Here is a 27,970-nt window from a genome sequence, read left to right as displayed (position 1 = left end):
CTGCAGTCAATCCTCTTGGGTTTATGCAGTGTTAGAATCCCCTAATGAGAAGCGCAGACCGCAGACCTCAGGGACCCCCAGCTCAATCTTCTTGATTATAGCTGAAGAAAATAAGGCCCAGCACACAGATACTTAGTGTCGGAGAGGACTTTCCACTCTGAGTTCTAGGCTTTCTTTAGGGCTACACCACACTCCGTTTCACTGGCAAACTTGCTTAGTTGAATACATAATCAACACCTGTCATATCCCAGGTTCTGTGGCAGAGGGCGAGGATTCAAAGATGCCTATGAAGATTATGACCTAAACAGTGAGACAGAGAGCTTCAGAAAGAATTATTTTATACCAGATAAAAATTATTAATAGAGTTTCATTATATGCGTAAGTGCATATATACAAAAATGCTAAATGAAAAAACCAGCAAACAAAATTATATGTATATTCTGTTCGCCTTTTGTTAAAAAAAAAAAAAAAGAAACCATAGAAACTTGAGAAACGCATAATGAGCCATAATGAGCCAAGTGTTCTGGAATATGCGAAGACCTTGTGTCATAAACACCCGTGCACTTCATTTGACCTCCCTTCTTCGAGGTCCAGGACCCAGTTTTTGTACTTGTTACCGGTGCATCCTGCCGCACACCTGCCGCCCGGGAGCAGCTCAGGGGACGCTGCATCAGTGATCTGCACGTAGCCGCCACTCGGAAGGGGCGCGCGAGAGAAAGGACAAGGGAGGGTAGCGAGCTGGTGGGACAGAGGGGGCGAGCATCATGAGCTCGTACAGAAAAGGCCAAGTAGCCTTGGGGCGGACGGAAAGCGACGCTCTCCCCCTGGCGGCGGCCCAGGATGCTGGGGGGACCCGTGGGCGCCCGCGGGACCTGGGCCCAGAGGCTGCCTGCGCCCCGCGCGTGGGCTCTGGTCGGATGGGCCCGGGGGGGGGGGGTCCGTCCCTGGAAGCGAGATGCCCGACAGAGACAGCTTGGGATGGGGTTGGGGAAACAGCCCTGGTTCTTCTAGACGGCTGGGGTCTAGACTGCGGGTGGGGGCACCCAGTGAACAGCCCCACAGGCTCCCGTCACCCTTCCTCCGCAGCTCTCAAGCCTCCCCCGAGGATGCACGCTGTCGCGGGGACGCACATCCCTTGTGAATCGACTCGGGGACTGCTCCCCGTGCTTCGTTGTTTCCCCCTGGGGACAGAGATGCTGGGGCGTGAGGTCTGCTCCGCACGTCCGAGGACCCCCATCCCCCACGCCGCCCCTCCTGGGCGGGCGTCCGGGTTCCTTCGCCCTCCCTCTCCGCGAGCCCCCTCCTTCCCTCCTTCGCCCCCCCCCCCCGCGTCCGCCCGGCGTCATCGCCCCCTTTCCCCTCCCATCTCCCCCGCGGCGCGCAGCTCGGCCCCGGCCTCCTCCGCAGTCTCCGCCACGAGCTGCCGGCGGTGCTGCGGGTCCGCGAGGCTCGTGGCTGCAGCCCGGCCGCCCCGCCCGCGCCGGCACCGCCTGGGGGGCCTTGGATCCCGGCTGGGCAGCGCCCGAGCACCCAACAGGCTTCGCAGGTAAGGACGCAGCACCGCCCCCCCCCCCCCCACCCCGGACAGGGCAAGACCCAAGAATCTGGAAGTTTCCCCGAGAAAGGCAGACCCGCCCAGGAGCGCTGCTCTGCAGGGCTCCAAAGGTAGGGCCCAACTTAGCACTTGGAGACCTCAAAGAAACGACTCTCCCAGGAGGCCAGCGTGTGTGCCCGCCTCGGCGCAGTTTAATGTGAACGGTAACAGTGTTTGCATTGGACTATAAATGGAATTCTTTCTACTTCAGCAGTACCAGAGGGGACCCTCTTGATTTTTATGATTATTAACAGATGCCATCTGAAAGAGGTGTTAAAAACGTTCTTGGAAAGTCTACTCCGGTGGAAAGCCTCGCTGGCAGGGTTACTATGAAAGCTAGGAACAATTGTCTGTCTCAGACTTTTTTGTCTGTCTGTCTTTCATCAACTTGGCTGCACAGGTCAGCAAAAGGAGCAGTGAAGAACATTTTTAAAATGAGAAGGTGACATGAAATGGAAAAGTCTTGGACTTGCTTTAAAAATCCCCCCAAAAAAGGCAGGGGCGGGGGCGGGGTAGATAGACAAAGCAAGATTGGCCAAGTATTGGTCATTGTTGAAGCTGGGTGATGGGCACATGGGGTTGTATTATTTTCTCTACTTTTTTTTTTTCTTTTTAACTTTTCCCTCTACTTTCGTGCAGTTGGGAAATTTTCCACAATAAAAAAGTTTTTTGAAAAGTAGAAACACTCCCACCAGCTTCCTTTGACCTTTTTACACTGTCACTGATTTGAAAAGAAGCTGCTTGTCCTATCTCCGTATTTCCTCCCCTTTTATTAACACTGCTCACTTCTAAAATTAATTCTCATTTTATCCCCATACACTCCTCTCTACAGCGGATTATAAAAGTTCTGTAATCCTGGAGAATTATGCTATGCTTAGAATCTGGTTTATAATTTAGAAGAGAGAATGTTCAAGTTCCAGCCAAATAAGACATCGAGGCTTGAAAGTAGTGGCCAAGTATATGGAATTTCATTTATATTAGGAAATATTAGAGGAACCCTTTTAGTGTGAGAGGAGGTTGAGCATGGATACTCTGCCCACATTTTCTTGCAGACAACTCAACCTGTACATTCTTAAGAATCTTTTTCGTGTTTTTTTTTTAAAGATTTTATTTATTTATTCATGAGAGACACACACAGAGAGAGGCAGAGACATAGGCAGAGGGAGAAGCAGGCTCCATGCAGGGAGCCTGACGTGGGACTTGATCCCGGGACTCCAGGATCATGCCCTGAGCTAAAGGCAGACACTCAACCACTGAGCCACCCAGAGTTCCCTTTTTCATGTTTTTAAATGTGAGATTGTTTAGCTTAGTGCTTGGCACATAGGTTGTGCACATTATATGTTAAGATAAACAATAGCTAATGTGAGTTAATATACCCTATCAAGTAAATTATTTATCTTTCTCTGCCCAGTGCTCAAATATCCAAGGCCAGCATATTGCATTTTAACAATAGAATCAGACTTGGAATTCTGGAGGCTGAAGCCACCTCAGCTGGCGTTGAGTTAACTTTGCAGATGAGAAATCTGAGATGAGAGGTTGGGAACCAGCACAAATTAGTGGGAGAAAAGTTATAACTTCACTTAACCCCATTTTTTCCCCCAAAAGCTTCAAATAAGTTAAACTGATACACAATTGGCCAACAACATTGTGATCCTCAGATGCTTTAAAGCCTGCAGAGTAGCCAGCCTAATACATTCATATATATTCTTGGCTCTGAAAGGCCAACTTGCAAGATATAAAATAAGTCAGGAGCCATATGCTCCGCGCTTCCTATCTCAGTGGATGAGAGAGCCAGCACAAGGTTCCCTTGGGGCTTTCACCCCAAAGTTGATTTACACACAGCATATCCACTGCATAAATTGAAATGTCCATGCCCTGGAAAAAGAGCTAAAAAACAAAGGGGGTTTTATTTTTTATTGTGATGAGAAACAGAAGTTGTGGGTTACTGTAAAATAATCAACTGTGTAACTTTACCATCTTCCTACCCTCAAGTACTGCCAAATTTTTAAAGCAGACATTACTTTGTCTCCATTCCTGAAACTAAACTTGAAAATAGTGCTATGGTATGGTATTTTGAAAAGAAATTGGCACATTGACAATGAACTTTCTTGCCGTTTCTTTTCAGCATTGAGTCAGTGGACAGCTTATCCTCTGGTAATGGATTATAAAGTATTTGATAAACATATGGGGAGTATTTGGCAAGTTGAAGATTTTCCTTTGTGTTGAAAGGCCTTGCAGCACATTTCGGGGACTATTTAGCAGTGCTGTAGGTCAGAGTGGAAGTGTGTTGGCACTACAATGGTTTTTGGAAAACCCACCTGCCAGAAAATTGTCTGGCTGTAGACAGCATCATCAGCCCTCAGTTCATCAGGATAGGCTTTGTAGCCCGTAGATGGGCTTTCTAAATGTGATAAATTCCATATGTAACGACCATTTAGTATATTATTAGCCAGTTGGATGTATCCCCCTGTTGAATCTTTTATGCTTTAAAAATAAATTCTGTATCATAGCTCAAGGAATGTAAACAATTTAAACGCAAGACTTTAGATTTGCTATCAGCAGGCCAGCCCTGCCATCTAGTGGTGGCAGTACAGACAGCAGGCAGGTTGCTCCAGCGATCAGTGCTTTTAAGCTTCTTGAGGATCACTGATGGGTAAGTTACTTGTGTTTTCTCATTTGTGGCTTAGTCTGAGACTTAAAATTTTTAAAAAGATTTTATTTATTTATTCCTGAGACACACAGAGAGAGAAAGAGAGGCAGAGACACAGGCAGAGGGAGAAGCAGGCTCCATGCAGGGAGCCCGATGTGGGACTCAATCCCAGGACTCCAGGATCCCACCCTCGGCTGAAGGCAGCGCTAAACCGCTGAGCCACTGGGGCTGCACAGATTTAAAATTTTTGTAAACATTCTATTTATTCATGAGAGCACACACAGAGAGGCAGAGACATAGGTAGAAGGAGAAGCCAGCTCCTTGCGGGGAGCCCAGTGCGGGACTCAATCCTAGGACCCTAGGATCATGCCCTGAGCTGAAGGCAGACATTTGACCCCAGAGCCACCCAAGCATCCCTTAGTCTAAGACTTTAGAGCTGAGAGGTATGTTAGACGTGTTCCACTCCAGCTCCGCAGGTTGGGAAGATTATCACAGAGGTTCTTTCTTAATTTAATTTACATTTTTAAAGATTTTGTTTGTTTATTTGAGGGAGAGAAAGTGAGAGGAAGAAAGAGGGGAGAGAGAGAGGGAGAGGGAGAGAACGAGCAGAGGAGAGAGGGGCAGAGGGAGAGGGAGAAGCAGACTCCCCGTAGAGCAGGGAGCTGGATTACAGGCTTGATTCCAGGACGGCGGGATCCTGACCTGAGCCAAAGGCAGATGCTTAACCGACTGAGCCACCCAGACGCCCCTATCAGCAGAGGTTCTTAAGGAAAGAAACTCTGAAATGGTGCATACCATAGAACTCAGTATGTGTTTGTTGAATAAACAAATTTATCTACCCCGTTCTAGTTCTTGTCTCTGGCAATATTGCTCCCCGCCACCAAAAGGTTTTAACATGATCTTCTCTTTTTAGTTGGAAAACTGCATGACTGTTTAATTTTCCTTAAAATGAAAATCTTCCTTTATGTCAAAGTGTCTGAACCAAACTTTCTTTTCCACTTTATGTCACTCCCTACTGTTCTGCCTTTCTAAACATCCAGGGCAGACAGTTGTAAAAACTAGGCTCTTAATGTATCTGCGGCTGCTGCTGTAAAAATGATCAAAAGCGTAGAGATTTAAAACAACATGTTATCTCACAGTTCTGGAATCCAGAAGTGTCAAGAGGGTACACGGGATCGCATTCCTTCTGGGAATTCGAGGAGAGAATTTGTTTCCTTGCCCTCTGCAGGCTCTAGAGGCCGCCTACAATGACCCTCCTTCATATAAGGATACCAGTGAATGCATGGGCCTCACCTGGATAATCCCAGCTAATCTCCTCATGTAAGAATTCACTAAAGCACACGTGCAGTCTCCCTGACCCTGGAAAGAACATATTCGCAGGTGCTGGAGATTCAGATGGGGCTTTCTTCGGGAGCCGTTATTGGGCTTGCCACAATGAGGTGCATGGCCGTTAGAGATGTTTGAGATCGCTTCTAAATATCTACCTATGTTTTGATTCCTTTTGTTTGATATTAATAATGATTGCTGTCATTTGTGGGTGCTTGCTGTGCCCTAAGATACAGCATATTCGTTTCTCTCAGAAATACTCTAAAATACTATTTGTGTTTAACCAGTGTTAGAAATCCTGCTGGGAGAGGTTAGTAACCCTCATGAGATCATATGCCCGCAAAGCCCACTGCCTCCGTCATCACTGAAACGCCTTCTTTTTTTTTTTTTTTTTTTTTTTTCTGAAACGCCTTCTGTTATAATCACTGACACTGCTGCTTTCTCCTCACCGTGCTTCCAGACACAGGGTAACCGAACCGCTGTCTCTAGGCAGCGCTCCAGTCAGTGATTGACCTTAGGTGAGGGCCTCAAAGGGCCAGGAATTAGACTTTGCAAAATACCCATTCTCCCCTGCATCAGCGCCCCCTGTGTGAGGGTGACTATTAAAGCTCCTGCAAGTGACCTCTGCAACTGAATGCATGTGATGCCAGTTGCACACCTGCTTACTCTCCCTGCTAATGCTCCTCCTCTCCCGCTGTGGCTGTTTGCCTAAACCAGCACTCCTGCCTGCAGGATGGAGAGTATCTGGGCCAGGCCCCGGTGTCTACCTGTTGTGTGTCAATCTTTAGTGGGTGGGGGGAAGATGAAAGTGGAGCAGGAGCGAAGGCGGCCGTTCGTGTTTCTGCATGTATGTAGTGTGTGCATGTGGGAGTTGTAGGGAGGGGCAGATGGCTGGAAACATAAAAGGCTAAATAAAACACAGGCGTGTTATTAAAAGTGGCTATGCAATAGTTTCTGTGTCATAGCATACACATTAGGTAGAAGTAGGTGTTGGCTCTCCAAGGTCATTGATGTGAGCAGTCCCTGACCCACACCATCCCTACAAAATCTTTGACAGGTTCATGTAAAGTTATGTTCTATGGGAGCGCAGTATACACACGAATTTGGACAAGTACCTAATTGTACAGAGCAAGGGACCAGATGCAGAGACAGGCCTGAGTAAGTACAAATCAATGCCTGGTGAGGGAGAGCAACTCCTTCCCTGCAAATTCTTTTCTTTTTTTCTCTGGCTTTATTGAAGTATAATTGACAAAATAAACGATGCATATTTAAGGTGTACATCATGATATTTATGGTAAGTCAGCATTCTTATTTTCATATAAAGGAAAAATAATTCATTTGAAATATTTAGTATAGTGAGTAGTCATCTAATCTTTCATTAGTCCACCTGTCCTACTTAAGCTTAACTATACAGTTCTTGTGGTAAAAAAAAAAAACCCAAAACAGAAGAGGCATTGAGTCTTAGAATATAATTATGTTGTGCCATAGTAAAGTTCTACACATTCTAGAATAGACTCACTTGAAAATGTAGATTTTTATTTCACTGTAAACCACTCCCTTGAAATAATTATTTTGACATTGACTCTGTTTCTTTTTAGGCTGAAGGCCTGATGCAGTTCTAGAATTCCTAATGTAGATCCAGGCTATAAATAAGACACAGGAAATGCAATTCAAGTGTTCTGTGGCTGGGTAATGTTTCATCACACTTAAGTTTAAAAGCTCTGAGAAAAATATATTTCAAAGCCACAGATATTCACAGACGTGAGTAATTAGGAAAGCATTCATTGGGAAGTCTCTAAAATGTAGCTGTTCTTGAGCAAAAAAATCTCAAAACAAAGAAAAGGGGAGTTTGCGAGTGTGTCTAAAACTATCCTGAAATAAAAATATTTGTTTAGTTTTAGAAAACTAAGTGCTATAGCTTTGACTTAAGTAATAAACTATTTTAAAGTGATATTAATTCACCCATTAAAGTATAATAATAATTATAAAAGGACCTATTATTGACTGCTTACTATGCTCTGGGCTCAGAGATAATTATCTGGCTATATAATTTTACTTAATCCCCACGGTTTTGTTCTAGGTTAGAGATTACTATTTTCCCCACTTTGCGGATGAGGACGCTGAAAGAAAACTTAATTGTCCAAATTCATGTACCCAGTAAGTGGTAAAGAGGAGACTTAGTCCAAGTGTTCTTAACTCCTCGGCCAATACCCATAACCACAACACTGGTACAGATGGTCCAATATTCTAAATACTATCAGCAATCACACCTCTAAGAAAGCATGAACAAACAGAGGAATAGTAAGTTATCTCTTGTAGTTTTGTGTGGTTATTTCTATTAATATAGACCAAGTACAAATGTGGAGTAAGTCTGCTCCATTGGTAATTCGTAGATGAATTCTACAAATCCTGATTCTTGCTTCCTCCCTAATTTCTTTCTACTCCATTTGTCCTCATGATCCAACCTATAATCAACTGTGTGTATACTGACTCATGGCGGAGACCCATAACCTCACTTTTGTTAACCAAAATTGGAATTTGAAGCCCCAAATCCAAGGCATCTGGAAAGTGACAGTGAAGGTCACAATTATGACAGAAAACAGGAAAAAGGAGGAGGATGAAGGAAGACATGGGACATTAAAGCTTTCAAAATACTATGGCTGCCCCGCCAATTGGGACTGTGTCTCTTTAGATCAATGAGTTGGTGCTTTTTGGATGATGGGCACATGTAGATGTGTCCACTGAACCATGGATTGCTCTATCGGTAAGAGCTATCATTTACCTTACACTGACATTTTACCACAAGGCAAACTTAGATTTTTCCAAAAGAAGTATCCTTAAACATTTGTCCAATTTTAAATTACAGGCCAAATTAGGCTAACTAAATTCATGTCCTCTTATTACTGTGATTCTGAGGTCATATTATAAGGCTCTGCCCTTCCCATGCCCAAGGATAGATGTGGGCATAGTTTTTCCTGTGGTACACTGTAACAGAGCAACAGAGCTCCCTCAAAGGGCCCCAGACAGGGCTGGCAACTCCATGCTCTTGCATAATTTGTAGCATCAGATGTTGGAACCATTACATGCAAGCCTACTGAATTTTTTAAATTGAAGTATAGTTGACATGCGATGTTACATTAGTTCCAGGCATGTAACATAGTGATTTGACAATTCTGTAGGTTATATTGTCTGTGCTCACCAGGCGTGTCACTACGGTGGGTCACCCTACAGCGCAGTTATAATACCATTGACTGAATTTCCTCATCTGTCCCTTTTATTCCCATGACTTAACCATGACTGGAAGCCTATAGCTCCCACTCCGCCTCACCCATTTTGCTCATTCTCCCCCTTCCCCCCAGCCTACTGAATTTGAGTCTTTTCAGATGTGTTATTAACTTACTTATATAAAAGTATGTTTTTTCTTTATTAATAGCTGAACCATTTGATATTAGCAGTTGCTAACACAGTAAAAGAGCAAAACTTAGAATAAATTTGTACCCAAAGATGAAGCAGAGCTCATTTGGAACTTGGTTAAGCAATCATCCCTGGATAAACTGCCTTCTGGGCTATGGCTCAAGATGCTGCCCCAGGGCCTTTACTATGGCAGTGGTTCTCAAACTGTACTGAGTATCTGAATTACCTGGAGGGCTATAGTCAAAACACGGATAGCTGGGAATCCCACCACCCATCCCCTTCCCTGCCATTATGGAGAGTTTTGGGAAGTAGCTCTGGGTTGGGCCCTGAGAATTAGCATTTTAAACAAGATCCCGGGTGATGCTGACACTGCTGCCAGGTCTAGGACTGCAGTCCTGACATCCTTAAATATGGTAGAGTTATTTTGCCATACAAGTATGGACTTTTGTTAATTAATAACATTATTTTGAGTTGTTCCTATTTTGAGTCCAAAGGCAGGAAAATAAAAACCAATGTCCCAGCTCAAAGCAGGCAGGAGGACTTTCCTCTTCCTCACAGTAGGGTCAGCTTTTCATTCTATGTAGGCCTTCCACCGATTAGATGAGGCTCACTCACATTCAAGAGGGAAGCTGGCATTAGTCAATCTACCAATTCCAATGCTATTATCTTCCAGAAACACCCTCATAGATGCACTCAGAATAGTGTTTGGCCAAATATCTGGGTACTCTTTGGCCTAGTCAAGTTGACACATAAAATTAATCATTACACGGGGCTTTCTTAAAAGTCTGCCTAGAGAATTATGGCACTGAGTACATGTATTATTGGTAAAGAGTAAGGGAATTTCTATATTTGAGATTCATGTTCAATGATTTGTGTAGCAAAAGATCATTACCATATAATATTTGCATTCTGCCTTTCTAATCCCTAAGTAGTCTTATTGTAAGGCTAAATTAAATAGTAGTGAGAAAAAAAAAAAAAAAACGTAACTGGGGAAACGATATCACAGTACCGTGATTTAGATATCCTCCGTTTTGCCTAGGAATGCCTTTCACACATTTATTACTCCACAGATCATTAGTATGAAGTCTTAACATGTACAGTGTGATTTTTGCATTTCTCACCGTGGATATTTGGCTGACTTTCAGTCTTTGGTGTATATATTTTTCTAAGATTTACTTATTCATTTGAGAGAGAGAGCGTGTGTAAGAGTGGGGGGAGGGGCAAAGGGAGAGGGAGAAGGACAGAAGCAGACTCCCCACTAAATGGTGAGCCCATTGCAGAACTCAATCCCAGGACCCTGAGATCACAACACAAGCCAAAATGAAAAGCCGGTCACCCAACCGACTGAGCCACCCAGGCACCCCTCTTTGGTGTATTCTTCTTCTTCTTTATTTTATTTCTTTATTTGAAAGAGAGAGAGAGAGGGAGAGAGTGCAAGGGGGAAGGAGGAGAGGGAGAGGGAGAAGCAGACTCTCCATTGAGCAGGGAGCCCGAAGTAGGGCCTGATCCCAGGACCCTGAGATTATGGCCTCACCCAAAGGCAGATGCTTAGCTGATTAAGCCACCCAGGTGCCCTGTAGTGTATTCTTTTTTTTTTTTTTTTTTTAAATATATTTTTTTTATTATTTATTTATGATAGTCACAGAGAGAGAGAGAGAGAGAGAGAGGCAGAGACACAGGCAGAGGGAGAAGCAGGCTCCATGCACTGGGAGCCTGATGTGGGATTCAATCCCGGGTCTCCAGGATCGCGCCCTGGGCCAAAGGCAGGCGCCAAACCGCTGCGCCACCCAGGGATCCCCCTGTAGTGTATTCTTATATTAAGTTCACAATGGATAGCTGTTGTCATAAAGAACTAAATTAATAAAATTGATTTTTATAAATTTTGTTGCCTACACTAAAAATTTTTCTTGATTGAAATTTTGCTAAGAATCAAGTAGATACATCAAATACACATACATTAAAAAATAATCCATTTTGCTTTGTTGTTAGGCTAAGAGGCAGCAAATAACTATGATTTTAGCTTTATTTTAGGCAAAGACATAATTTTTCATCTTGAGAACTACCCACTTAAACATGATTTAAAGGCCTCAATAGTTACTGAGTTTTTAGTCTTTTTCACTCTAATTCAGTTAAATAAAACTGACAAAATAGTTCATTGTGAAAATTGCAGAGGAGATGACAAAACAAAATACTAACTAGCTCAACAAAATCATTACCAATATAATTATTGCTTTGTATAAAGTGACATTTGTCATGGTGATGATTAGAAAATATTGTGACATGAGTGTGGATTTTTTTCTGAATTAGGTTCTTTATTGATTTTTTGATGATATCCATCACTCTGTACAGAAGAGTGCCCTGTCTCCAAAATAAAACAAATTACAAGCTATTTAGCAAATAAGACAGTCTAATATTAATCAGAATCACCATTGCTTCGCCTTCAAGTATCAGTAAATTAAAAAAAAAAAAAGGAAATTGCAAAACTTCTTTGTAATTTTGCTGATGCCAAATCATGGTAAAGATTATTCTAGGGCAGCCCAGGTGGCTCAATGGTTTAGCACCGCCTTCAGCTCGGGGCCTGATCCTGGAGACCCGGGATCGAGTCCCACATCAGGCTCCCTGCATGGAGCCTGCTTCTCCCTCTGCCTGTGTCTCTGCCTCTCTCTCTCTCTCTGTATCTCTCATTAATAAATAAATAAAATCTAAAAAAAAAAGATTATTCTAAATTTGCTTAATATGTCCAAATATATGATGATACAAATTAATTATGTCATGTTTCAGTGAATACATCATGTTTAAACAGTAAAGTGGTTCATGTAGTATATGTTTTTGTTTTATCAAAAGAATGCTATTAGTGTGTTAACAAACTTCTCTACTTGTATATGGCCAGATGAACTCTCTTATGTCAAAAGATGCCCATATTCAACTCTGCCTCAGAGATAACTTTTGCTTTTCATGACAGTGCATAGGATCTTGCAAGTGTGCCATGGGTTGTGGGCCATTTCTAACATTTCTCATTAGCTTTTTTTCCATGCCAAACCCCCCCAAAAAATCCCCAAACAAAAAGCAACCTTATCAGAAAACATTAAGAGTAATGGTACTGTAGGAATAATCTGACCTTGAATTGTCCCAGCTTTCTATAAAATGAATAGCATATGGTAAGCCTTGATATTTTAGCTATTGGTCAAAAATGACTTGGAGCATAGCTCACAAACAGTAGCGACCTGGAAGTTCAAAATTGCTGCTCTAAAAAATGTTACCACTGTCGCCTACCCACACAAAGCAAAAACTGATAAATATCGATTCTACGAAACAGATTTACATACCAGTGAGCCTAGAGAAGCAGGAAAAAAGGCAAGAAGATGTAAATAGAAGAGGTATTATATAATTTATCAAACATTGGCAACTTAAAAAATATTTAACAAAAGCACTGCTCTTAGATGATGAGACTAATGATGAAAGGGGACTATATTTAATCATGATCATATTTCCCCAAGTGGCAAATTCAGAACCACGATCTTAAATTCTTTTTTTTTTTTTTTACGATCTTAAATTCTTACAGCTAATTTTAATACATGGTAAAGTTCTACTGTGAGGCATTTTTATATGTTGCTTTGCTTAGGTGGTAGTTCCAGGCACAACTTGGTTTTAAGAAAAGTGCATGGTACATTGCACCATCGGTCAGCCAGGTCTGCAAACCATGGTTTAAGGAAATTCACTGTATTATAATGAACATTTTCTGCCCTCTGTACTAGGCATTTATATATACTCTGGGAATGAGGAATTTATGATCCCTGCTCTTAAAAAGCTAAGTGTAGGGGAAAGTACGGGACATCTGTGGCTTTTTTCTAAATCACCTGGAAATAAGGTTGTAGGAGACGTAGGAAGGAATCCTCAGGCAATAGAGAACCCCAGTTCTCCACTCCATCTTACCCTCCCATGTGTTGGGGTGTCTGGGGAAGTAGAGGCAGATATGGCAGGTGGGGGTGGGGGACGGTGGGGTAGGGCTGGTGGAAGGAAGGTTGGGTGAAATACAATTTTCTCATTTTTGGAAGTCTGTGAGCCTACTGAGCAAGGTGTTTATCTAATCTCAGTAAAATCTAAGTACAGTGCAAATAAGGACTCCTATTTGTGGTGATGGTACATTTCTAAATGAAAGGGATAAGTAATATACTTAAAAAGGGAACATTATAAAGCCTCTCTTTGTTTTTATATTTTTAAGGACAAAGGAGAAAAAGGAGAACAAAATGGAAAATATGCTATTTTGTTGGATGTTTTTCACCCTCGGGTGGACCCTCATTGATGGATCTGAAATGGAACAGGATTTTATGTGGCACTTGAGAAAAATACCCAGGGTTGTCAGTGACAGGACTTTCCATCTCACCAGCACCACCTTTGAGGCAGATGCTAAGATGGTGCTCAACAGAGTGTGTGGCATTGAATGCCAGAAAGAACTCCCAGCTCCCAGCCTTTCTGATCTGGAAGATTCTCTTTCCTATGAGACCGTCTTTGAGAATGGCACCCGAACCTTGACCAGAGTGAAAATTCAAGATGTGGTCCTTGAGCCAACTCAAAATATCAGCATGAAAGGAGTATCTGTTAGGAGAAAGAGACAGGTCTATGGCACAGACAGCAGGTTCAGCATCTTGGACAAAAAGTTCTTAACCAATTTCCCTTTCAATACAGCTGTGAAGCTGTCCACGGGCTGCAGTGGCATTCTCATTTCCCCCAGCCACGTTCTAACAGCTGCCCACTGTGTGCATGATGGAAAGGACTATATCAAAGGGAGTAAAAAGCTAAGGGTAGGGCTGTTGAAGATGAGAAATAAGGGTGGTGGCAAGAAACGCAGGGGTTCTAAGAGGAGCAGGAGAGAAGTGAATGGTGGTGACCAGCGAGAGGGTGCCAAAGACAATCTGGAGAGAGCCAAGGGTGGAAGAAGAAGAAAGGAATCTGGTCGGGGTCAGAGAGTCGCTGAGGGGAGGCCCTCCTTCCAGTGGACCCGGGTTAAGAATACTCACATCCCCAAAGGCTGGGCTAGAGGAGGGAAGGGGGATGCTGCCTTGGACTATGACTATGCTCTTCTGGAGTTGAAGCGCGCTCACAAAAAGAAATACATGGAACTAGGAATCAGTCCAACCATCAAGAAGCTGCCTGGGGGAATGATCCACTTCTCAGGATTTGATCATGATAGGGCTGACCAGTTAGTCTACCGGTTTTGTAGTGTGTCCGATGAATCCAGTGATCTGCTCTATCAATATTGTGATGCTGAATCGGGCTCCACTGGTTCTGGGGTCTATCTACGTCTGAAAGAGCCAGATAAAAAGAACTGGAAGCGCAAAATCATTGCAGTCTATTCAGGCCATCAATGGGTGGATGTCCACGGTGTTCAGAAGGACTACAATGTGGCTGTGCGCATCACTCCCCTGAAGTACGCCCAGATTTGCCTCTGGATTCATGGAGATAATGCCAACTGTACTTACGGCTAACAGAAATCTGTACAGAGTCCATGGATTATCTAAATCGCAGAGCACACTAGTTACAATTATTGTAGCAAGATCACTTCATAGGCTATGCCTGGACTCGAACCCTATCAATAATAGCATTCAACATTTTTATAAATTTATCTTTTCAAAATTAGGAGCTTTTCATATGTTTAAAAAATCCTTAGGTACAAATGCTGAAACTAGATGGGCACCTCAATGTCAAGGATATATTCTTCTTTACATGGTGATAAGTATTTGTGGGAAGTCTTTTGTTTCTATCTGCCTTCTTAAAATTAGACACTTTTAAAACTTGTTTAAAACTTCAAACTGGTACTATAAATAATATGTGATTTCTTAAAGGACTTATTCTCAGGGTCCTACTCTAAGAATCTAATAGGGTGCTGGTGCATATTAAATGTGAAACCACATATACAGATGTAGACAGTAACATGATTAGAGGAAGGATAGAGACAGTAATTTACAACAGTTTGTACCACCTGGAGATGGACCCATTCAGCTCATGCCCTCCATGTTTATATAGTATATTCTGTTGGGTCTGAGAAACTTTGGTTTAGTTTTTTTTTTTTTAAGAATTATAAGGTACAGCAAGCTTTATAAACGAAACTATCAACTATTTTACTGCTTTAAAAAATATCGACTGAAGTGTGTATTATTTAAAAATGGGAGAAATACTTTGTTCTATGAAATGAATCTAGTTTAAAAGTAGGGAAGCTGAGGTATTTTAGGATCTCAAGTTATTATTTAACTGAAGTTCAAAACATGGATTTTTCATGAATGCAGAGGGAAGACAGTTCACAAATTATAAATGATTTTGAAAGCCTCATCATTTAATGCTAGTCTTCTGTGTATGAGGTGTTAGAGTTTGAGGAGCAGGAATTTTAGTCTTTCTCAAGAAAGAGCCTTTTCCACTTGACAGATTTCAGCTTTCTTAATAGGGCCATACACATATTATTTGGGTGATTTCTCTGACTAGTGTTTTTAGATAAATCTCTAAAAATGAATATAATTGACACATATAAATCTAAAAGAAGGGTCTGATTATTTTCATTATTATTATTTCAGACCAAGGCTGTGCTGTCGCTCTGGCCATCATGGCAGCCCCAGCAGACAGAATCAGAATCCCGGGTCTGCTTTCAGGCAAAACACAGAGTAGTTACATATTTCTTGAATGAACAGGTATTTGCTGAATGGTTGTAAAAGGAGTTTCTCTCAGGCTATTATGTTTAAAGGGTTTTAGTGATTTGCAAGTGAGAGCACCATAAAATTCAGGAATTGAGGCCTAATTTCTGGTCTGCTGTTTTTGGCAGTTCCTACAGCACACATTCTTTTCTCTTGTGATTCACCTGAGTCACTGATTCTGCCAGAGTTCAAATTTATTTTATATGTTATTTTTTTAAGAGAAAGGGGAGTATACCCTTGTTTAGTATGCAAAAGAATATTTGATAAGATTGTGATAAAAGGTGGTTTTATAAATCTTGTCCAAAATAGCTGGAATACAAGTATACATTCTTTACTGCGATTCTGTTTAAAAAACCATTCAATAAAAAATTAAAAATAAATCAATCATAACTCTTACTGTATCTGTAAATATGTTTTATAATCAGGATCTTAGTGAATATTAAATTAACTGTGTCATTTACTAAAAAATGATTTAATTCCAAATGCATTTCACTAAGCAGTATTTTATCCTTGGTGCTAGTGGGATAGGGATATTGACTCAAAAGATTTTGATCAAATCATTTTGGGGAACATCTATATGATCATTCCAACAGAAAGTGTTTCAACGTGAATTTTGCACACTTATAAGCTTGGAAACACACAAAATCTTCATCTTAGATTCATAGAAAATAATTCCTGGGATTTGTGTAAGTTCAGAATAACTTATGATATTCTTGGTGTTGATAGTTTGTAGCCTAAGCTTAAATTCTAAATCCATATGATTTCCTTAAAATCATTGTACTTTGAAAAATATAAAATTTAGCCTATTTTTTTTTTTTGCAAAGGTTTATTTTATTTTGCCATTCTCTTTTCCAAGTGAATCATGAACCATTTATAACTTAGGGCCACTAAAGTATATTTATATTATTCAGAAAGTTTTACTTCATATACTTTTCTTGTTATACTTACCAGATTTGAAATAGAAATTGACTTCACTTAGCTGAAGGGATACACTCATGCACACACATGATGTCTACTGTGTGCAAAGAACTATAGTGACTTTTTGTCTGAAGAAACTTAACAGTGATTTGAATTCAAGTAACTCCTTATAAGTAGTATTTACCAAACAGCTGAAATTTAAAATTATATGGTTTTTATTTTACCCAAATAATGTATTTCATCTTATTTGTTTTTTTTCTTGTTCAAATTGGTGTGTGGGCAGAAGAGACAACATTTTTTTTTGCTTTTTTGATGTGCTTATTTAAATCCCAAATGTTCTTTTTGAAAAAATATTTAAATGCATATTTGACCAAGATCAGAGTTCCAGACAAATCATTGGCCTTCTTTTTATTTGTAGATCAAAGAATTCTTCGAAATTCTTCTTTTCCTAGATAGAATCTCAGGATTAGAAGAGATCATAAAGATCATTTAGCCTACCTCCAAGATTTAGATTTTAATTTCCTCCATCACATTCCATTCAAGTAGTTGTCCAGTAATAAAAACTTCACTACTTAAATATTTGTTGGTTATTAAAATTAATTCAGGAATATAACTTAACTGTTTTAAATTAGAATTTGTTACATTCTGCAGAAATTATATGTTAATCTTGCATTTTATCCCAATCTCTACATTTCAATTACTCATACTTCTTTGGCCTTATGCTAGCAAATTGGGTGTTTACTCTTATCAAAAATGAACTGTGATCCTTAATTAAGAATATTGGGGTAAGGCAATTGAATGAAGTACTGAGCATTACAAAAATGTGGATCTCTAGCTGCAAATAGCCTAGAAATAGCATCATTATTCTTTTACATGGTATCACTATAACAAATATATTTTGGCTACTGATTTTAAGATTACCTAAGGCTAAAACCACAATGAGATACCACCTCACACCAGTGAGAATGGGGAAAATTAACAAGGCAGGAAACAACAAATGTTGGAGAGGATGCGGAGAAAAGGGAACCCTCTTACACTGTTGGTGGGAATGTGAACTGGTGCAGCCACTCTGGAAAACTGTGTGGAGGTTCCTCAAAGAGTTAAAAATAGACCTGCCCTACGACCCAGCAATTGCACTGCTGGGGATTCACCCCAAAGATACAGATGCAGTGAAACGCCAGGACACGTGCACCCCGATGTTTATAGCAGCAATGTCCACAATAGCCAAACTGTGGAACGAGCCTTGGTGTCCATCAAAAGATGAATGGATAAAGAAGATGTGGTTTATGTATACAATGGAATATTACTCAGCAATTAGAAACGACAAATACCCACCATTTGCTTCAACGTGGATGGAACTGGAGGGTATTATGCTGAGTGAAGTAAGTCAATCAGAGAAGGACAAACAGTGTATGTTCTCATTCATTTGGGGAATATAAATAATAGTGAAAGGGAATATAAAGGAAGGGAGAAGAAATGTTGGGAAATATCAGGAAGGGAGACAGAACATAAAGACTCCTAACTCGGGGAAACGAACTAGGGGTGGTGGAAGGGGAGGAGGGCGGGTGTTGGAGGGGAATGGGTGACGGGCACTGAGGTGGACACTTGACGGGATGAGCACTGGGTGTTTTTCTGTATGTTGGTAAATTGAACACCAATAAAAATTAATTAAAAAAAAAAGATTACCTAAGGCTTAAAAAATAGTTTTAATGCTTAGTAAACATCTCCAATTAATTAATGGAAAAATATTTTTAATAAATTGATTTTTTTCGGCTAGAATTGTTTTTTCTTTAATGCCCTACTCATAAGGCTCAAAGATACTTAGCAGATTTGGTCTAATTGATCATGAAATCATGTTCTCATCAGATGAGGTCAGTGTATGGATGGATTCACGACTCTTTATTGATTCACTATTTAACTGAGGGGAATAAACTTCTTAGATGGTTTTCTTTTCTACTTATAAATAAAGCCTAGGGAGGGAAATTCCTTGTCTACTTCTTTCTACATTTGATAACTGGCAGTTTGATTCAGTTAGTCCAACTGTCCAGAGCATGGTGGCCAACTTAACTTGCAATTCAAATCTGGGCTAGTTTGCTTTACCTCCAGGTAAGGTGGTGTCTTAGTTTTGGCTGCCATAAGAAAATACCATAGACTGGATGGCTTAAACAACTGAAATTTTGCTAGGTACCATCTTGCTGTGGGACTCACATGACCTCTTCTTTGTGAACATTCAGAGAAAACGCAAACGAGCTTTTTGGTGTCTCTTCTTTAATTTTTTTTTTAATTTTTAAAAGATTTTATTTATTTGAGAGAGAGAGGGAGAAAGAGCATGAGCAGGAGGGAGGGGGAGAGAGAGAGGGAGAAGCAGACTCCACGCTGAGCAGGGAGCTCAATGTGGGGCTGATCTCACGTCCCTGGGATCATGACCTAAGCTGAAGGCAGATGCTTAACCAACTGAGCCACCCAGGAGCCCTGGTGTCTCTTCTTATAATGGGATAGTCCCATTATAAGGGCCCCACCTTCATGACCTCACCTAACCCCAATTACCTTGCTAAGGCCCCACTTCTGAATAGCATTACTTTGGGGGCATGAACTTTGGGGGCATAGTCCACAACAGGTATCCATTAAAAAGCCACTAGTTGCACCTTGTGCCAGCCCCAGGAAACCTCACAAACACAGCAGCCACCAGAAGAACTAGTCAGAGGGTCTGAATGGTAGCTCGAGGCAACTGATCTCCTTTTCACCACTTTCATCATTACGTCAAGTGCTTGTACCTGGCAAAGAGAAGGTGACAAATGCATGCTAAAAAATACCACCAAGTATAGCTTGAGGCTTACTCTTTCAGGGCATTACTTATTCTGTGCTATATGACAAGGCTTCAAAACACTAGAGGTATTGTCTTAATTGTATATTGCACTTAAGATACAGCTATATTTAAATAATAGGAATATTTATTTGTGATGAGAATTTTATTACTGAAATACTGTAGCATGGCACTTAAGGTGTCAGATATTTGCCATATTCCCTCCTGACTCATGTGTGTGTTTCTGATAAAAATGCCTACAAACTGACAGGAGCCAGGCTGCCGTAGTACTGCTCATCCTCTCCAGCTGCCATATAAAGATTTAATCAGATACTCTCTGCCTCAAAATTTGTCCCTAAATTCTTTTTGCTTTAGTAGCATTTAAAATTAAAAAAAAATAAAATTTTCTGAAAACATCTTAAAATCCACTTACTTTCGTCAAGCACTGGGACTGCTACATGGCAGTCCACGTGAGCATATGATCCACTGCTGCATTCCAGTATGGTGTTACCAAACTGAGGCTGTAACATCTGTGTTTGTAAACATTTTACTAATACTGAAACTCCCATTTATGTTATTGAAATCCTGTATGTATCAATTCATAAACTGAAAAAGTGTGCATACTTTCACCCACGTGGCATAGATAAAGTGAGTACTTCAGAAACTGCTCACACAACTAAATATAGAATTTGGAAGCTTCCTCTAGGCTCTTAGCCCGATGACCACCCATTTCCTTACTCTTCTAAATATTTTACTTTAATTTCGTCAGTAATTTGTAATATGCCATGCAATTAACATGTTATCTAGAATTTCCTTTGTGAATAATTTGAAGTGTCCAAAATATAAAAAATATTAGCCCAAAAATGAGTGACATGAAATTACTTTTACTCTAGATATAATCTTAACAAATTTGGTAACCTGATTTCTCAAGTTACAATTAGAAGGCAGCTGCAAAGGCAAGTCTACAATAGCCCCACGAAATGACAGTGACAAAAAAGAAGGATGCCAGCAAAGTACTAAATGACTTTTAAAAAAGTATAAAGACCATAAAACTATAGTCATTTGGAGCTATTGTATTGGTGCAGTTAGTTATGTGAACTGCACTGGCCTATGGAGGCATATCAATGTATGTCATATTTATAAAGATGATTACATGATCAATTTTAAATTTAGTATGTTCAGTAGGAGTCTGGAAGGCATTACATCATAGAAAAGTTTTTATTTGAAAAGTTTAATATATATATGTATTTATAGATATATATATTTTTAAATTTTTGGTTGAGGGACAGAGAATGAGTGTGGGTGCATGTGCACGAGAGTGGGGGTGGGGGCATGTGGGGAGGGGCAGAGGAAGAGAGAGAGACAGAGAGAGAGAGAATCTAAAGCAGTCTCCAGGCCCAGCACAGAGCGAATCGTGAGGGCTCAATCTCACCCTGAGATCATGACCTGAGCCAAAACCAAGACTAGGATACTTAACTGACTGAGCCATCCAGACACCCCATTAACATATTTTTTAAAAGTCTTGTTTAAAAAAGAGAAACATCAGTGGTCTACATAATTGATTTGTCTTTATACTCAAGTGAAATTCTAATCTGAAAAATCAAGAAAAATACCTTTCCTAAATATTTTATCAAGCCTCCAACATCCTATTTTTTCTTTTAAAGAATTTATTTGACGGCATGAGGAAGCAGAACAGCAGGTAAAGGGAGAGAGAGAAGCAGGGTCCCCACTGAGCAGGGAGCCTGTTGCAGGATTTGATCCCAGAACCCTGGGATCATGAGCTGAACGAAGGCAGGTGCTTAACCAACTGAGCCAGCCCAGTCACCCCTCAAATTCCCAACATCCTTAACTGTTAAAATATTTGTGCATTTTGAATATTAATGTGTGTTATTCCAAGTTTAGAATCTGATACAGTTGCACCCTACTTATGCATACATTTAGCACTATGGCATATAGATACAGCAACTCTGGAGTAATGGAAATAATTCAGGATATGGAATAAAATACCTTTAATTGTCTGACCACAGTAGACTGCCTTTATAAAATAAGTGTTCAGCAAATAGAATAGCTAATTAGTATAAGATTGTAGAAATTACCTTATATAATTGAAAGAAAGACTGACATTTCCTAAAAGCAGAGAGGCCAGCAATCATTTATCCTGAAGAACAAGTGAGTATGTTTGTATATGGTGCACGAGCTGGGAGGATTAGGGTAATGTACCTCTTGTTCTCTGAAACTAGTACTCCTTGCCTGCCCACCCCCCTGCATTATTTACTTCTAAGCTTCCAGCTTACTGCTGTTTAGCTAACAACACAATGTTTTTCTAAAAACTGCCCATCAGGGAGCTTATAAACTAGATAAACAATTAAGGGATTTCCTAAAAGCAATCCTTATAGTATTGAGTCTTCTGGATGGTAAGGAGGACAAGTTCCTTTGGGCTCCAAGCATCTTCCCCTTATCAGCCCTTCTCTTCCCATTAATTGGTAGGAGTCAGACTTTGCAATTTTTGTTTTATTTAGAGTTTACAGTTTAAACTACTGCAAATGACTCAGACGCCTGATCACAAAAGAGCATAAATTTCAGGGCATAGGAAAAAAAATGTAATAGTACATAATAGAGAGATCTGGGAGGACTCATGAACTCCCCCCCCGCCCCAAACCACTTTAAATGGATCAGCTGTTAGAAACACTTGCAGCTAACCATCTTAAAAGATACAACTTTAAATTTCTCAAAAATTTTTCCTTGTGATACCTAGAAACATGCTGTTTATTTTTTCTTTTAAAAATTAGTATGGGCTTGGTGCCATTCTACTGCCAAACAAAAGTACCACCTTATCAAAGCAATTGCCTAAAAATAAAAGCATGCTGTTTTTGAGACAGACCTGAATTTAGTATTTTTGCCACTGCACTTAGGAAATTTACTTTAAAAGGCTTTCTTTGTGGCCTGGGAAAAGAAGTGACACTATTGTACCCACCAAATGGGCAGCTGTGCCACTTTGTGTAGACCAATGTGGCTCCATGAAAGGACATCCTGGGCAGCCATTGGCCCACAGATGGCAGCATCTCCCTCCTGCACATACCCCCTAATTAAAGCTTGGGTTTTGGTGGAAACTGCTGTATCATAATGCAATATGGACTACCTTTTTTTATGATTGGTAACTAAATGCCTCCATTTTTAGACAAGATGAAACAAAATGCTCTTCGTGGTTTTCCTATTTTGAAGTATTCAGAAAATTTCTCTTTTGCTGGCACCATCTATAACTTTTAAATAGAGCTACTCACTGTGATTCCACGGGATCTCTGGGTTTTCAGTGGTTTTCCTTAGCTTGGGTGCTCATCAGAATGCCCTAGGGAATTTTAGAAAGCCTGTTTCCAGGCCTCACGTATATCTACCCTGGAATCCCTCAGAGCAGGGCCCAGAGATCTATACTTGATAGAGCTCTCCAAGGACTGATGATGATCATCCAGGTTTGGTAACCACTATCATAATGCATTTCCTAAACCGTTCTTCCACCTTTCGTAGCTCTCCCGCCGTGCACAACGATGATGTCTGTCTTTTTCTTCCAGGTTAAATGTTTTCTTAGCTTTACCTGCCTTTATACATTTTCTTGGAAGCTACCTCAAGGACTTTGGTAATGGAAGTCATGGCAAACTGTCAACTACCTGTATAGTATTATTTTTATAAAGTGGAAATACATTTTAGCAATCATATTGCTATAATCCTGTTTTATGATGGTAAGAAATGAATCAAATTCACCAAACTCTTGAACATATGTTGAACATACAATCGTTTTACAATCTGTGAGAGAATCCAATTTTATGTATTTCTTGAAAATTAGATACTATATATTTTTAACTTATAATCCACTTCACAATGTAGGTTAGATCAATTTAATATAATTCCACAAGCTTTTATTGACCCCAATCTTAGGCACATAGGATATAGTTAAGTCTTAGAGTCTACCCTTCCTTAGAGAATTCATAACATACTAAAGAAGCCAGACATATATTTTAAAAAATAGTGTGGAAAAGGTTTAGTATAAGGTGAGGAGGGAACACATTTGAGAAGGCTTGACTCTCTCAGAGTGGGCAGATATGATACAAGACATGCTTCTTAGAGGAGGTGACACCTAGGTTGGGTTTTGAAGGATGAGCTGAAGTTTGCCAACCTCTCAATGGGGAACTTGGAGGAGGAGGGCATCCATGGCAGGAGAAACAGCCTGTGCACAAGTCTGGAAGTGTGACACTCCGGCGTGTGTTGAGGCTACAGTATTTAAGGATTGTTGCTATTGGAGATTAGCACCTCCTACTGGTGAGGAATGACAAGAAATGAGGTTTCCAAGCTAGACTTCAAGCCTTGGAAAGATTTCTGGGCTTGAACGTAATGCTAGAGTTTTGACTTTAACCTTTAGATGACCAGGAACTGATGTAGGTTTTTAAGTTAGAGAAATGTGATCAGATGGGCATTTGGGGAAGGAAACCTGGCGGTAGGTACCCTTTAGGCTGGACTGAGGTGGGTTTGCGTAGGGATTAGGTTAGAGGCAAAAAGCCCAGTGAAGAGGCTGCTGGAGCCGCTGTGGTAAGGAAGTAGTAGTGGGAATGGCAGAAGAGGGCCGTTTGGGAGGCATCCTGAGGCAAAATGCTCAGCATATTCAGTAGCCCACTGGATGCAGGAGAGAATTGAGGGTGTCATGTCCCCCAAGTGGGAGACGGGAGACCATATAGATTGTGGGACCACCAAGCAAGACAGAAAAACTAGGCTTGAGGAAAAAAATGAATACATTTTCAGACATGTGTGTGTGTAACATTTTTGTAGACTATCAGTAAGGTTGATAACATCCATACACAAAGAATGCAATGCCAAGAAAGTTATGTAACAAGCATATCTGGCTTTTTTAGTGAACTAACCTTTAGTTAACACATAACCACCCTGGTAAGTTATTTAACTATATTTTGTTCTGAACCCAATCAAATAGCAACTGCATCTTTGCCTCTGTTCTAAACTAAATGCTCTTTTAAATTTAGCTTTGAAGCCATAGTTTTGTTTTTCTGAGAAGGGATAGGTTTCCTAAAAATCTGGTCCTAAATTTACATCTGAAATATTGCATACATGGTCACAACTCTATTTCCTGTTTTCAATAGAGTACCAAATCCACGTGATCCAAAATAGAGTTTTGAAAAAAATAATTCCAAATTTCCTTGGGACATACTTATGAGGATTTTCAGGCTGTAAAGTTTACTTCCTAGCTTAGGTTTTATAAAGACAATTACAAATTATAAAATCAGTTGAGTTACCCCAGAGATGTTCTCTACTCTGAAAGAAATGAACCATGGGATGTTTGGATGTGTGGAGATGCATCTGGTATTCAAGACTGTTAATAGTGCTGACTGCCCCTCCTCTCCTCCCAACAGGTTCTGAATAGTGCCTGAGCCCCTGCCCCATAGGGCTGAGGGGTGGGACTGGGGGTGTACAAGTGGCCTGCCCTTTTCTGTTTTACACTGAACAGCTTGTTCTGAGGTGGGAAGAAGGGGAGAGTTCTAGATTGGGCTAGAGGGGGTGGGGGTGTCAGGGAGGCAAGTGTGTTGTGTTACTGTGTCAATAAACTGATTTAAAGTTAAAAAACAAAACAAAACAAAACAAAACAAAACAGCAGAGGGCATCATCAGGGAGAGATGACTGTCTCCCCCTCGCCTGGCTGGGAAGGGACTCTTCTCAGTCCTGACCCTTATGCGTGCTGCTGTCCGCAGGCCTGGGTTCTGTTCCAGGCTAGTCTCTTTAGTCATAGGCTTTTATTCAAAATTATCTTGTTCCTGCAGCTCTGATGACTACAACCTGCACACACGATGTCCATTCTGGATATATTTAACTTCATCTGTATCTTCCATCTCCAATCATCACTAAATATTTTTTAAAAATCACTGTTAAAGTATATTTATTAAATGTTTTGATCTCCAGGTAGAAAGATTTAATTCTATTATAAAACATTTATCATGTCAGTATCTGCCATTCATGTTCTTAAAAAAGTATCATTAGGTATTGGAAAATTAAGAAGGAGTCTCTAAGAAACCGAGTCAAACTCTGGTGGGTGTTGTGTCCTCCCTGCCCACTTACCCCCAGTGCTGTGTTGAATTGAGTTGTATTTTTTAATTTTTTTTTGAGAGGAGAGAGAAAGAGAGAGAGAGAAAGAGAGAGAAAGAGAATGTTGGGGGGGGGGGGAGAGGAGGAAGGAGAGAGAGGATTTTAGGAAGGCTCCATGTTCAGTGCAGAGCCTAATGTAGAGCTTATTTTCACAACCCTGAGATTATGACTTGAGCTGCTGAAATCAAGAGCCAGATGCTTAACTGACTGAGGCACCCAGGTGCCCCATGAACTGTATTTTTATGTATAACAGGCACTTGCACTTATCAATTTTTAAACACATTTAGTACTTCCGGTGACCATACTTTATATTAAAGAATATTCCTATTATTGACTATTTTTATACCTCTCTCTTCTTTGTCCTTTAGTGTTCTTACAACTGTAGACAACTGGCAAAGTTTATAGTAACTGTAATAATTTGAAAAAGTAACAACAGCAATATGCATGAAGCATTACTCTGTGCCATGGATTTTCCATACCTTATCTCACTTAATGGTATGTACATAGATGGAAATTTTCTTCATTCCACAGACAAGAAAACTAAAGTTTAGAGAAGTTAATTAACTTGCCCAAGGTAACAGGGAGTGTGAGCAGAAACCCTCTTCCATGGAGACTGATGCAAAATTCTCATCCTTGCACGAGTCCAGCATCACCTACAAGGTAATGTCAGGGTGGCGGAAGTAGGCATTTGGAGAGACTGAACAAAAAAAGGTGGTGCTGGGGTTCTTTTATTCACACACAAAAAATATAATCTGATAAAATGTAACTAGTAAATTTCATCTTTCAAAGATGAGAACAATTCTTTATTATTTTTTGAAGATTTTATTTGAGAGAGTGAGAGCACTAGCAGCCAGGAAGAGTAGAGGGTGAAGCAGATTGCTCACTGAGCAGGGAGCTGGATATGGGACTAGATTCCAGGACCCTGAGATCATGACCTGGGCCAAATGCAGACACTTAAATGACTGAGCCACCCAGGTGCCCTGAGAACAATTCTTTTAGATCTAAAGAAGCTGTTTTCAAAGTATAGTTGGGGGATGCCCAAGGGCTTCAGAGACTCTTTCAAGTGGTCTGTGTGATCAAAATTATTTTTATAATAATACTGGGAGGTCAAAACTGATTTTATAATAACACCAAGATACTTATTTTCTCACAACTGTGCTCATGGTAGATTTTCCAATGACTATTTGACATGGGATACTGACAGCCACAGTGAAAGCAAAAACAGGTGTAAGAAGAAGGCTGTCTTCTGTTAAGACTAATATTAAAGAGATTTGTAGAGGTGGCAAAACAATGCTACTCTTTAAAATTTTTTGAAATTGTAATTTTCATAAATATTTTTTACTTATGTTAATATGTAATGATTTTAATACTTTTATTTATTTTTTAGAGAGGAAGAGAGGGGAGGGAAAAAAGGGAGGGACAGAGAGATAGGGAGAGAGAGAATCTTAAGCAGGCTCTATGCCCAGCGCAGAACCTCATAGGGGCTCAATCTAACAACCCTGAGATTGTGACCTGGGCCGAAGTCGAGTCGGATGCTCAACCTACTGAGCCACTCCAGTGTCTAAATATTTTTATTTTTAAATGAATTAAAGACATTTAAAAGTTCCTCAGTTTTAAATTCTTAAACATAGTAAGCATTGACAGACAGAACCCATATAAATGAAAGCTTTTTGGGGGCATCAATAAAAAGTGCATGTACCTTTTGTACATGAGTTATAGAGTACCTACTACAGAGTCAATTATAGAATTCCTTTGTTTCAGAATTGTTTGAACATGCACACATGGAAATGAACTCAGATGCACTGCAGCTCTGAGAGTTTAGCTAAGGTTAATAACCATATCACTAAATCGCAATCATAGCTCTCTGTTTCTGTTTACAGAAGGGATCCAAATAATGTGCTCACTAGTGAAATCTTCTGTCAGCAAGGCTCCGAGAAATTGAGATTTTCTTACAGCCCAAGAGGATGAACAATAAACTACCACAAAACCTGTTGCTTGGAAAATATAAACAAATGTGGCTTCTCAACTAAGATAACATCGATTTTTATTTTGAACCAGTTTTTCCACACAAGAAACACTATGATAATCACTCCTGCAAGAGCATGCCCCTTTCCACCAACAAAAATCTGGGGATATATTATTAAAGGTGTCTACCTAAGAGGGAGAAGGAGGCCTTCACACAATTTATCTTTCTGTGACTTTCCATTTCTCTTTTTATGTGTTCTCCTTTCCTCCTCTCACAAACCCCTCCTAAAGTCTTTGGTCTTTATCCTTTTTAAGTACAATAAATTACATAAAAAAGAACAAAGGTGGCACTTTAATATGGAAAGAACCACTTGCAATCATTATACTATACAAAAAGGGACTCAAAATCTTCAACTAAAGATGAGTTTTAATTGATGTTAGTTCTGTTACAATGAGCTGACAGAGAGCTATTAAAACTC

General features: G+C 40.3%; 1 protein-coding gene across 2 annotated transcripts; it reads left to right on the top strand.

The window, feature by feature from the left end:
- Positions 1–1,407: 1,407 nt before the first annotated feature.
- On the top strand, positions 1,408–16,051 carry PRSS35 (serine protease 35). 2 transcript variants are annotated; one of them, XM_041763550.1, is made up of 3 exons: positions 1,408–1,546; positions 6,628–6,728; positions 13,207–16,051. In XM_041763550.1, exons 2-3 carry the CDS (start codon positions 6,649–6,651, stop codon positions 14,468–14,470), a joined length of 1,344 nt encoding a protein of 447 aa, XP_041619484.1. In that variant the 5' UTR covers positions 1,408–1,546; positions 6,628–6,648; the 3' UTR covers positions 14,471–16,051. The 2 variants fall into 2 exon arrangements, with proteins under 2 accessions (XP_041619484.1, XP_041619564.1); XM_041763630.1 differs by lacking the exon at positions 6,628–6,728.
- The last annotated feature ends 11,919 nt before the right edge of the window (positions 16,052–27,970 follow it).

The sequence above is a fragment of the Vulpes lagopus genome, chromosome 1 (assembly GCF_018345385.1).
Source record: "Vulpes lagopus strain Blue_001 chromosome 1, ASM1834538v1, whole genome shotgun sequence".
Classification (NCBI taxonomy): domain Eukaryota; kingdom Metazoa; phylum Chordata; class Mammalia; order Carnivora; family Canidae; genus Vulpes; species Vulpes lagopus.
The sequence above is the reverse complement of the archived record's forward strand: the minus strand, read 5'-3'. Positions and strand labels throughout refer to the sequence as shown.

Excerpts from the sequence above, each read along its gene's own strand:
- PRSS35 (XM_041763550.1), top strand. The coding sequence starts at position 6,649 with ATGGGAGCGCAGTATACACACGAATTTGGACAAGTACCTAATTGTACA. Across the intron at positions 6,729-13,206 it reads AGATGCAGAGACAGGCCTGA|GACAAAGGAGAAAAAGGAGA; the intron begins GTAAGTACAAAT and ends TATATTTTTAAG.